The following is a 12,245-nucleotide window of genomic DNA, read 5'->3' as shown; positions in this document are numbered from 1 at the left end:
GTGGTGCACACACACACACACACACACACACACACACACACACACACACACACACACACACACACACACACACACACACACACACACACACACACACACACACACACACACACACACACACACACACACGGACTTTCATCTTTCGACCAACATCGGAGAAATCATCTTTTTTCGTTCTGTCTTTGATTTCTTGAGTTTTCTTTGTACTAGTATCACTAAGACAATTTTCTATAAAAGATTTTGCTACTTTGTGCAGATACATGTGTTTCCAAAAGGATAATCATTTCTGCCAACGAAATCCATCTTGGATCCACACCAAGAGGATATTTTTCTATTATTGTTATTACACCTGTCACTATAAAGCCATCTTGGTGGACAAATAATTAAACTGGTTATGTTTAATTAATGTTAATTACACTTACATTTGTGATGTTGTGACTAATCGCGACAAGTGATCAAAGCAACCTCTGGGATGTATGCAGAAGTAATGGAACAATGGAACATGAGTTAACTTGTCCACCTTTTTAGACATCATTAACTTCAGTGTTGTTTGGTGCACAATTCTGAATCAATAATACACCTGCTCAGCAATTATAATCATGAAATAGTGATGGGGCCTGGAGGTCTGGGGCCACACCAGTCCATCTCTCTGACATCCCCTACTCCCACTTGGCATCTTTGGTAAGTTTAGTTGCTTTAGAAGAAACTCTGGAGACCATTAAAAGTGCTGACACATGGAGGGAAGAGAGGCACTTGGGCATCTTCAGCAAAAAAAGGGGAAGAGTCATTACCTCACCTGCCAGTAATGGCCGCCTTGCACATGCACAAAAGTTGTCCACTGAGGACAACAAAAGTTCTGTTTGTGCATATTTTATGACAAAGATGAAAATCATTGACTGGAATTTCCAACAACAGCGATTCCAAAAATGCATGATGCTGATCTAATTACCCGCTTAGACAGCCTGACTCCTACGCAGCAAAGTTTGGAGGATACCATCCTGTACCTGGAAGAACTGAAATTTTAAAGTTGTGAATGTGTGTGTGTGTGTGTGTGTGTGTGTGTGTGTGTGTGTGTGTGTGTGTGTGTGTGTGTGTGTGTGTGTGTGTGTGTCTGTTGTTTGAGTGCATTCGAAGGCATGTTCATACGCCAAGCTTACACAACAGATATACTCATAATCAATGCACAGGGATTTTCCTTCTTTCTTCACGCTATTTATCTTGCTCTCAAAATATAACTAAGTTAATTACGATGAGATCTTTCTTTCCTTTTTCTGAGCATGGAGCTTGGGTTTCATACTTCCGGATGGCTTGAGGACACCAAGGACTTTGGCAAACGCTCATTGATGCAGCCAGAGAATGAGAGGGCAGTAAAGACAGAAGGAATACTCAGGAGCAAAGCATCTGACCGAAGAGTTGCTGCAGGACTGCAAGAGACTGGCTCTCCAGCATTATATGGTGGAAGTGCAGCTTGTCTTCTTGAAATATCAATTGTTGACACTGAAACTGGGTTTTCCTGGATGTCGCAATTCACTTTTTGTGGAAGGAAATATTAGTACTTTATTGCTGCAGATGACAATCTGAAATCATCAGGCAGTGACAGAAATGTATGTACCTAATAGGGACCAGACCACACCCAATTTTGTGCCTTTGTCTTTAAATTCATTCATACGCATTTGCGGTAATCTAGCAAATGCAATTCTCTCTGTTTGTCCCCTATAGTTGTATAGTTCTAGTTTGTTCCCTATATAACTATAGGTGTACTTCCACTGTACTTCTAAAATCTGTTGCGCGGAGGCAACCATGGTTTCCTCAGTTTACTCTTACTACCCTGTAATGTAAGCATAGTAAATGTTGCCAACAGTATTAAAAAAATAGCATAAATAAAACTACCCGTACACTTTTACTAAAACTCACAATTTGGTGAGGTTTTAAGGGGTCACCACTTGTCTTTTATACTGAGATACAGTTGCTAATGTTAGCTAATTAACTGTGCAGTGGTTGATTGTCTGTACAGTGGAAGCAGTACGGGGTGAAGCATTAGCTTTTATATTTTAATATGTCAATGATTTTGATGCAGTTACCAAATGTTAGGAGTGTTTCACTCAAGCATGTATATATATTACATATACATTGTTGTTGTTTTATATTCCATATTATTCATTTAGAGTGGATTAGACTTTTCTAAATGAAAGATTACTTTTAGAACCCGTAAGGTGCCGGCAACTACTATGATGTGCAGCAGAGAATATAGTTATCTTGGGCCAATCAACAGTCACCACAATCCAGAACCCCTGTGTCCAGTGCTCTCTCAGTGCAGACAGTGGGTGGATATGTTGAGGGAGTGGGTGACATATATATTGTTATGACAATGATTCATATGACAGTCACATGTTCTCTGACTTTGGTTTGGCTTCAAGAAGCTAATACAAGCGTCCTTGTTAAAATAAGTCCGTATTGGCTGTTGGTAGAAGACAGGCTCCTGTAGGATCTTTTGCAGTGCTCTACCAACTTCACACTGACTTTGGATTTACATCTCGACGACATTAGTCACTGTGCGCATGTCAACAAGAGGTTGTTATCAAGAGGTAAATAGACACGGCTTGTTGTAAATGTTCAAATATATCATGCATGCTGTCACTTTTTAAGAGAAGTTCAAGATTTAGGAATTCACATTATACAAAGTTGTCAGGGCAGAATTTTGTTTTTCTAAGACAGTACACCCACGTTTCAAAGTAATAGAGCCATAGTATAAAGCCTCCCCCGCTAGCAGGAGAGGTAAATATCACTGTGTTGTTTGCAGTTCACTGATGTTACAGAGTATTGGGACGCTTCAGTTTTTAATATTCCAAGACCGCCATTTGGAGCTGCCGACGGTGTCAAGTGTTGCTTTCTGTGAGGTGTTGGGGGCATTCACTCTTTGTACTCGGCCTCTATTATTGATAAAAGGGTTTGGTGAATGTTGTTTTCCTCTGTTCCAAGAACTCATCAGTGCCACGGTGGTTGCAGGTATGCAATGAACCAGTCAAGGTCAGAGAGCATGACGGACAGAAAGCACAATGTTCTGGGAATCGTGTCGCCATTCTACCACTCATTAATGAGATCGAATTAAAATAAATGAACGATAGAATATAATGAGTACACTGAATACACTGCTTCTGTTCCTGTTGGCAGTGTTATCACAATCCTATTACATTCTTTGTTGACAGTGTAGACCTGAGACACATCGAATGTGCACAATGCGCTCTCTCTCTCTCTCTCTCTCTCTCCCCCCTCTCTCTCCCCATCTGCTCGAAAACTAAACTTCTGAAGTTTTTCCACAGCCACAGAAATGTTTTTAATTGGGCTGAAAATAAAGCACCCATGCAACCAAGTGTGGAGGAAAGTGAATTAGGGTCCGAGGTCAACAAAAATGTCTAAAGTGACATTTTGAAAATGTCGCCAGCTTCTTTTTCTGTTTATCATGATGGGATAGTTTCCTCCAATTCCATGAACAGTAACCTCTTTCTTTTACTGTCCTTTGTTCCCCAGTCTCCTCTCGCACGTTACAACTCCCGCACGATCACAGGGCAGGGAGATGGGAGTTTGTGAGGTCAGCGGCAGGGAGTACAAATGAACACAAGAACAAACTTGTATTTAAAAAGGTACGCTGTTTACATACCTTTTTAAATACAAGTTAGAGTTTAAGCACCTTTTTATGGTGGTTAACTCACTGTTTACAATTTTTTTTGGGAGCTTTGAGTCATATTCCCCCCCTGCTCTCCTGTCTCCTTAGCGTACAGCATGCGCTCGCTGCTTCCACACTCTAAAAATCCAGTGTGTGGTTCTTTCAATGCCGTATGAACGGTCCCACGTGATGCAGCAGCTCATCAAAACGGGACACAGACATACACAGATCAGATGTCACTCCGATGTGAGACACTGTAACCTTTAGTGCCAGTAATGTCATTAAAGATTTAGTGCGGAAGCATTTGAACGCACAGCGACAGGGATGAAGATCCGTCACTTTTTAACATTATAGCTTACAAATGGTAAAGGGTGGCTGCTTGTTTATCAGTTAGTAAGATTAACATATCAGCTCAATCAGGCTTAATTTGTAAGACGTCGTTATCAGCCGCATTAATCTATCTGAATATGCTCACAATTACTTTTTAAACTTAATTTTCAGTGATGCTGGCTGGACATTTATAAGGCCATTTTCACAATGAATGCACTCTGTGTATGTTATTATGTGTTATGATTATACATGCATTCATGTAAAAGCAGGATTTTGTGTTTTGTGTGCAAACATCTTAATTTGTAAAGTAACTAGATGAAATTGCAACACTCAAGTAATGTAGTCCCTCACATTTGTGTACAGTTATTGGGTAAATGTACTTAGTTACATCCCATCATTGTTTACCCCACACTAAGAAACATTAGAAGTAATAATAATAAAATGCTTATTTCTTGGGATATATGATTCGATTTCAGTTTTTCTAGTCTCTTAGTCTATACATAGTCTCATATATGGGTGACTGAAGTTCATCCACCTTTTTAATAACAGCATCAGAGAGCTGCACCAAAATCATAGTTCACTCACCGACCTGTTCAGAATGAGTGAGTAACTGATGAATGGCCATATGGAAAATTATGCAGATAGAAAATAAAACAATAGAGAAAAAGGAGTACATGTTTGTTTATTCACTCCACATTCACACGATGTGAGGAATCCCACATTTGGTTTACTGTGGATCATAACACTGGGTTTATCATCTAAATGCTGCAAAGAGCTTGTGAATCCTGAAATAACTTTCTAACTCAACTTTGTGTTCTTCACTTTATTATTGATAACTTTTGTCCAATAAGTAAAGAAAAAAAAAGACCCAGGCTCCTTGGGAGTTTCCCAAAGGGCATTCATAATATTGTAAATGATTAAACCTGTGCGGTAGGATTCAGTGACTCGCCGTGTCTTCGTTATAGAGCGATGTGAGATAAATATTTGGAGATAAAAAAACATGCACCGCCGGGCATTGATCAATGTCGCTGCAAGATGAACCTAATAACCTGATGATTCATTTTTATTAAATGAAAAAAGTATATCGGGCTATATATAGTGAGCATGAGTTATATGTGTTTGAGTGTACCATGGACTGAATTGGGGCCAAGTCTGTGAGGCAATGGCCATATAAATTTAAAAGTCAAAGTGGGTTTCAAATTGTAATTCTAATGATCAAAAATAATACATTTCGATTCTGGCCTAACAGGCAACTTTGAACAAGCTACCACCAGGTTTAAACTAGCTGAGGGTCTGATGTTATCAGCGGCTGCTAACCCCCGTCTGTGATTTCAGGACTGGATTAACCTTTAACATTGTCTGAGTTATAGAAGTCTGCAAATAGTGTTTGGTGTCAAAATGCTCCATGTTGGCAGATGGGACATGCGACAAACAAAAAATTGAAACTGCAAAGATTATTTCTTCAATTGAGGTAGTTCTTATCACACTGATGTACGTTCAAGTGTCCTTTTTTCTCAAAACTTTGGTTTAGAAAACGCGATGAAACATCATTGGCTCCGAATGGCGTCATCAACAAGATTCTGGCTAAGTTTTGTACAGTGAGAGGAAGTGGCGATGTGTCATCCATGTTTGTGAGGAGTCTCCAGGTGAAACTGGCTAAATGTAACTACGCAAGGCCCTGCTTGTTTGCTGCTGGTAGCGGTTAGACTCACGGAGCGGCGGTGTTAAATGTGATCTATTTTCTTCTTTCGTCTGTCAGAGGGTAAATCTGTGGGAGGGAGTGACTCACCGCGGGTGTTGCTGGAGAGACGCTTGCGCTGGCTGGTGGAGGTGTTGTGTGGCAGCAAGGTGTTCTGCTGGTGGTTGCTGTCGATGGGACTCGTGGCGATGATGTTGTCCTTGTATTTGTTCATCAGAGCCAGCTTGGTGTTATCACTCACTGTGGAAGACGAAGTGGTATTTAATTACAAACGCTGGGAAATAAAAAAATAGCAAAGACACAAACTGTGCTGACTGAAAGCTTTCGCTCAAAATTCGACAAAGCAGCCACTTAGAGAAAAAGATTTCCTTGGCTTGATGTAAGAGGTTTTACAACTTCAATGTAGCGAGCCCGGAGTACAGTAATGCTACGAAAAGCCATCCAGCATGTTGTTTACAGGGGGAGTCAAACAGCCAGAATTAAAGAGTGAGAAAAGCTGGCATGAAATTAAAAGTCATTAAGGGAATATTCAGAAAGCCTTTAAGTCTCACTGGATGAAATCATCGTTTTTTTTAATATTAAGAGATGACGTTACACGGGGACAGTTTAAAAAAAGATGAACAGGATTCTTGTAATAAAATCCTTACACCCCCACTCGTTTTTTTTCATGCTGCGGTCTTCCAGGCAGGGGTTGAATTGGGTTTTGTAAGGCGGGGGGGTTCCTTGCCTTGAAAATTCAGCAAAGTTCGGGACATTGTAAGATATTATAGGACTAAAACATCACAGCAAAAACTGCAAACAAATTTAAAAGCTTCCCCATCAGCGAAAGTGGAGGTTGCAGGTTAATTAACATGAGTCCTGCCGCCGTCATGGATGTAATGGCCTGAGGGTGAAGCCTGTCACACAGCATAAGCAGCTGTGGACAACAGATATCGTCAGAATAATTACTATTATTTCATAAATAAATGCAGACTACTTTACTGCTTTAACCACATTTTAATTGTTTCGATTGATAGGCTGTAAATTATAAATAACTTAACAAAACATGATTAACTGGTCCACCTTCCCCCCGTCTCCTCTCACGCACCAAAGGGTGGAAGTCCACTCATGTCCTGGCTGCCAACAATGCATTACTGAACATGGTAACCAGCGTCTGTCACCCATCTCTCTGCATCCAGACCGTTATTGATGATGCATTAGGCCAGGATGAAAAGGGACAGTATAGACCTAAACCTACACGGTCACTGCTGTGATGGATGCATTGAGTGATGGATGAGTGTATGTGTGGGAGAGAGAGAGAGAGAGAGAGAGAGAGAGAGAGAGAGAGAGAGCGAGAGAGAGAGAGAGAGAGTAAGAGAGATGGGGGGTGAGAGACAGATGGCAGTTTGTGGGTGTGGTCCAGCGCTGGTTGTTGAATAACATGTATTCTTGGTGCATTGGATGTTGCAGCTTGACTCTTATGTGCGGTTGCGTGGTGCAAGTATTACAAAACCTGAACCACACATTACTAAAGCCTGTTAGCATTTACAACGATCAGCAAGCAACTCACATAAATCTTCACCATCATTTTTCCAGGATCATTTTTGGAACCTTTGCCTCTTATTGACATCACTCGTGCATATTACTGTCGAAAGTAAATGCGTCTCAAGGCTTTTATTTTCCCCTCATGCCTCAGATCACATATTAACTTCACAGTCATTTCATTTTTCATTAGCTTCCTAACAGGTCAATGTGTGTGTGTGTGTGTGTGTGTGTGTGTGTGTGTGTGTGTGTGTGTGTGTGTGTGTGTGTGCGTGTGAGTGAGAAAGAGAGAGAATGTCCGTGTGTGTGTAACGTTTACCTTTTTTACATATTAATTCATGTTTGTCTGAAAAGCTGAAATCAACCACTAACTGTTAATTTATTTATGATTCACAATGTGAAACAGTGCTGGACGTGCTGTTAGTGTCTGTCCGCTTCTGATGCATTTGATGATGCCTGATAATCGGTTTATTGATTGACCAGCAACCTAGAAAGGTCACTGATAACATTAGTTTGAATGTAGACATCCCATCAAATCGCTCTCCTTGAAGTCTAGAGAATTTCTCATGAGGGCACATTACGTCGACTGGGTGATTAAATATCACAAGCATGTTATGATAAAGTATGATAAGTAATACATGAATTCTGATGAAATATCATTCATGGTTCCTGAAGAATGAAAGTTGACTTTGTTGATGTGCTGACTTTTTCATCCAGCACCACCACTAGACTGACACTCTTGACATTCTCTTAAATTAGCTTGACATTTTTGGCAGATATCTCAGGTCCCCAGAGGATGAACCCTCACTTCTCTCGTGGGGCCACCATCAAGTCCATTTGAATGTCAGATTGGTTAGATTGCCGTGAAAGTTTGCACAAACCTTTGTCGTTTTTCCTGTGATTACTGCAGATATGTTATCAGTTCAAGCTCTTTTAGAGCTTATTAACAAATGTAAGTATGCTGACAAAGTAAACTTATCTTTAAGACTAAATCTGTTGTTAAAGATGAAAAACTAACAATCTTCGATACTGTCAGACAATATTTTAGCGTTTTTGGCCTCATGAGTATTTTCCTTACTTGCATGGTGACCTCTTTACTCCTCACATTGACAGACAACTCCAGCTCAGTGCTAGAGTGAACTCTCAGCTCTCAATCAACTCAGAGCCAAGTGTGAGCTCTGCCGTACATGAACTTGCACTGAAACAACACAGCCGGGCTGAGATACATTTTGCAGCATAGGGTCCAATTACTTATGAATCCCTAAACCTCGGGCACTGTGAGTTAAATACATGTGTATCTCTCACATATTTCTATTTAGATTAATGTAAAAAATATTCAAATTGAAGCTGAGACTTGGCACTGTAAGGCCTGGTGCACACAAGAGGTTTTCCAACTCATAACCACAGGCAGATTTACAGATTTGAATTACAGATTTAACCAATTTTTAATGTTATAATGATCAGAATGCACACACTAGATGATTTGGCCAGTGAGACCACACTCACTTGCCCTTTGTAGTAAACAATTTCACAGTGGTGATTCCAGAGACCTCATAGAAACTCTATGATTCTTCTTTTTCTTCCTCTGTTTTTTTGTTTTAGGTGCATTACAGCCATCTTCTAAACTGGAGTGTGGAAAACTTCAATCGGTAAACATGACTTCAGAAAAAAAAAAAACTTGGAGGAGGACCAAAGTCGTGGGATGGATGTAGTCATGGCTGAGCAGGCAGAGTGGGTTTATACATTTTGCAGCACGAGCTGGAGGTGAGGTGGGAATTTCTTGTTGTTTTTAGTTGCAGCAAAACAAGTAGGCAACATCCGGTTGGTGACGCTTCTTGGTTACCTCACTCTCATTGGCTATTTCTGTCAGATGTTTGATATTTAATTCATTTAGACAGATAATCTGCACTGACTGGCCTCTCGTCGGGAACACCCCCACAATTGTCAGAAGGGGCAAATCGGGTCAAAAATCGGCCCAATTATCCTCTAGTGTGCAGCAACTCTAAGATAACAGCCATTTTATTTCACACTAAATGTGCTAAGACCCAAATCCTTAAAAAAAAAGTCTAACAGAATGGACTGTATCACATTCTACCAGTTATACTTCCTGATTTCTGTTCACTGAAGCGAGTGAAAACAGGCATGAGTTCATCGTGAAATACCATTATACTTTAGGTTAACTGAAAAAAGAAGGGTGAAAGCACCCACAACAAATTTCCTGATATTTTTGTTATTTAGTGCCAATTCCATTTTCTAAGTGACCTCACCCAGTGTTCCATATTCCCTGCATGGTGCTCCTATACCAGCAGTGTCTGTTCCATCTCATTAACCATCTTAAATGCATAATGCACAGGGTATATCTGCTTCCATCCCATCTGGGGTGGGACTGTTTGGGTTTTCCAAGAACGCTGTGTGACAGCGCTGTCACCATAACCTATCTCTTGGTAAACCGGAGCATAGAATGTGCTGCTAATGGATTTCAGGCAGTATACCTGAGTCAAAAATATTCTTCTTCACGGGGAAAATCCGCATGGGTGTCGTGCTTAACTTTGAATTCGACTCATTTTGGAAAAATATCTTCTCTAAAACATTATTCTTGGCCAGCATGTGTAACCTTTTGATTACATCAAGTGTTATGAATAAACTCCATGAAAGAATAACTACAGTTTGGATAGTTGCATCTGATTCGTTGCCACACTGTGAAAACATATGAAAAGTCCATAATTAGTATGTTTTGTCCCTTAAAGAGATTTTTACAGAGGGAGAGCATTTTCAGGCTTCATGATTGTGAAAGTCACATTTGAGTCCTGTTACTGGGTCTACATCCATTTACTTCCCACCTATATGAGAAGAAAAAAACATGTTAAGGTATTTCATTAAAAATCCAATTAGTTTTTACAGCTTCATGCTGATTATTTAAATCATTGCAATTGTGTCAGTGTAATTATATAGTTTCCTGCTTGGAAAATATATTTTTCTTATATTCTAATACCCTCCCCTGTACAGGCAACTGTAACCTTTTTGACAAACCGTCGTTTTACTTTGTTTTTATGAAGAAATTGCGGAGGAGGGAAAAATACATAACGCATATGAGTTAGATAAGTTGAAGCTTCTGCCGCACAGTCGAGTTGGTTTCTAATTCAAAATGATCAAAAAAGTTTCATGAGCACAATAAAAGAAGCACTGACTGTTTCTGTATCCGAAACTACAAGCGGCCTATTGTAAGTAAGAGGGGCGATAATAAAATAAATCATTGTTCTGTATAAAATAAAGCTTCTCTCAGATTGACATCATACAAATGGCTTCAATTATATTACTGATTTGTCTGTATCACGACACTCTGGGTTTCCATCCACAGGTTATTATTCTATCATTTTTGGGGGGATTTTGTCTTTTTGAAAACTCGACTGCAGGAGAACATGTCATGCAGACCTACATCCCTTTGGTTTGTAAAGAGTAGAATAAAAAGAAGCTTTGAAACGAGATGTATTCTTTCTAACACTAACATAATCTTTAAAAGTAGCCTGGACAAAGACCCATTAGATGCTGCGTGGTCAGCACCTCTTCAGTTAGTATCACAGCTTTCTACAATATTATACTTGGTCTCATTGTGGAGTTTGTTATTGTGCTTGCCACACTGAACAGTGATGGGAGAAAGAAAGGAAAGCCGACTGAGGATATAAGGAAGGAACATGTTAAGCATGGTGCAGGTGAAGATTAGAAGAGCATCTGTGAGCAGCTTGATGTTCCTCTGACCACAGCTGCTAATATTAGTAAGATCCTCCCTCATTGGTCGTGGCTGCAAGAGGAAAATGAACACCGGATTGAACAGGACAGTTCGGATGGTGAACGAAGAACGAAGGAAAACAAGATGAAAGTCCATCTCCGTGTTTGCTAAGATGTTGACTCACATACGCTCTATATTCTCAGAAGAAAAAACGGAGACAGAGAGGAAATGGAAGGTGAGGCCATTTTGTTGATCTAAAATATACTATACAATTGGGGCTTCAAGGTTGTTTTTGATTTTTTCCACGTGTACCTTTTCTGACCTTACCGTACAACTCACCAGGCGTAAGGTCCATATTGTTCTTGTCATTACAGCCCTGGAGGGAGTCCAGGGTGCGGGTTACTTGGCTGGCAAATTCCTCACCGCCGTTCATACATTCCCGCTGCAGATGGTGACGCAGGTCGGTGATGTCGTACTCATACCTTTTGGATGAGGTAGATATCAATCAATGTCACATGATATTGACTCATCTAAATTAGAAAAGGAAAGCTCACAAGTGGCTAATGTGCTTGATGGGGCATTTCAAATTTGAATTTGGGGCAGAATGTACTGAGCAGAAGAAAAGCTATCATTGTCGCTTTCTGATGCTGAACATGCAAAGTGCTGTAAATGCTAACAATGGTTCTGTAGCATATAGCAAAAAATGACTTATAGTCTTTTTAAGCCTCAATTAATTTCAGACTGATACATTTTAATAATAGTAAAATACTTCTACTGTCTGGATGTTGAATTTTACACATTTCTATCCTCTTGAAAAATTTGAAATGAAAAACAACATCCACCGGTTATTCAACTAAAAATCTGGTTATGTCCAGGTACTTTGTGTTCACATTCGTTCATCCACTCGAACCCTACTTGTACCCGTCGAGAATCGGAGTCTCCCGGATGCTGAGAGTGCCGCTGGAGTTTGGCCCCTGACCCCGGGAGTTCCTCAAGCTTTCCCGGGCCTGGCCTCCCATCAGCACCGAGGGGATGTAGTGGATCTCATTAGCCGCCTCAGCACTGGCACTCTTCTGGGGCTGAGGGATGCGGCGGCGTTTACACCAGCGCCTGCGGGTGTAGAGGATCAGGACCAGACACAGGATGGACAGCAGAAGGGCGATCATCCCGCCCTGAGGGAAGGAGGGTGGCATTTGGAGCGGAGAGAGAGAGAGAGAGAGAGAGAGAAAAAAAAGGAGAGAGCTTCAAAGGCGAGAACAGAGTCAGAGATTCATGCCAAGTAGAATGTGAATCAAAGTCACAGT

The 12,245-nt window shown here is 40.5% G+C and overlaps 1 protein-coding gene across 12 annotated transcripts in view; it reads right to left on the bottom strand.

Moving 5' to 3' along the window:
* The window catches only part of astn1 (astrotactin 1), a 428,500-nt gene that overhangs the window by 310,130 nt on the left and 106,125 nt on the right, over positions 1 to 12,245 (bottom strand). For 5 of the 12 annotated variants that reach the window (XM_034614557.1, XM_034614558.1, XM_034614564.1 and 2 more), the window contains exons 3-5: positions 11,857 to 12,113; positions 11,269 to 11,423; positions 5,784 to 5,933 (exon numbers count right to left, since the gene is read on the bottom strand). In XM_034614557.1, coding sequence (XP_034470448.1) covers positions 5,784 to 5,933; positions 11,269 to 11,423; positions 11,857 to 12,113 — 562 coding nt within the window. The remainder of the gene's footprint in view (positions 1 to 5,783; positions 5,934 to 11,268; positions 11,424 to 11,856; positions 12,114 to 12,245) is intronic. The other 7 variants (XM_034614560.1, XM_034614567.1, XM_034614561.1 and 4 more) reach the window with 3 other exon arrangements.

Source organism: Hippoglossus hippoglossus, chromosome 17 (genome assembly GCF_009819705.1).
Source record: "Hippoglossus hippoglossus isolate fHipHip1 chromosome 17, fHipHip1.pri, whole genome shotgun sequence".
Lineage (NCBI taxonomy): Eukaryota > Metazoa > Chordata > Actinopteri > Pleuronectiformes > Pleuronectidae > Hippoglossus > Hippoglossus hippoglossus.
The sequence above is the reverse complement of the archived record's forward strand: the minus strand, read 5'-3'. Positions and strand labels throughout refer to the sequence as shown.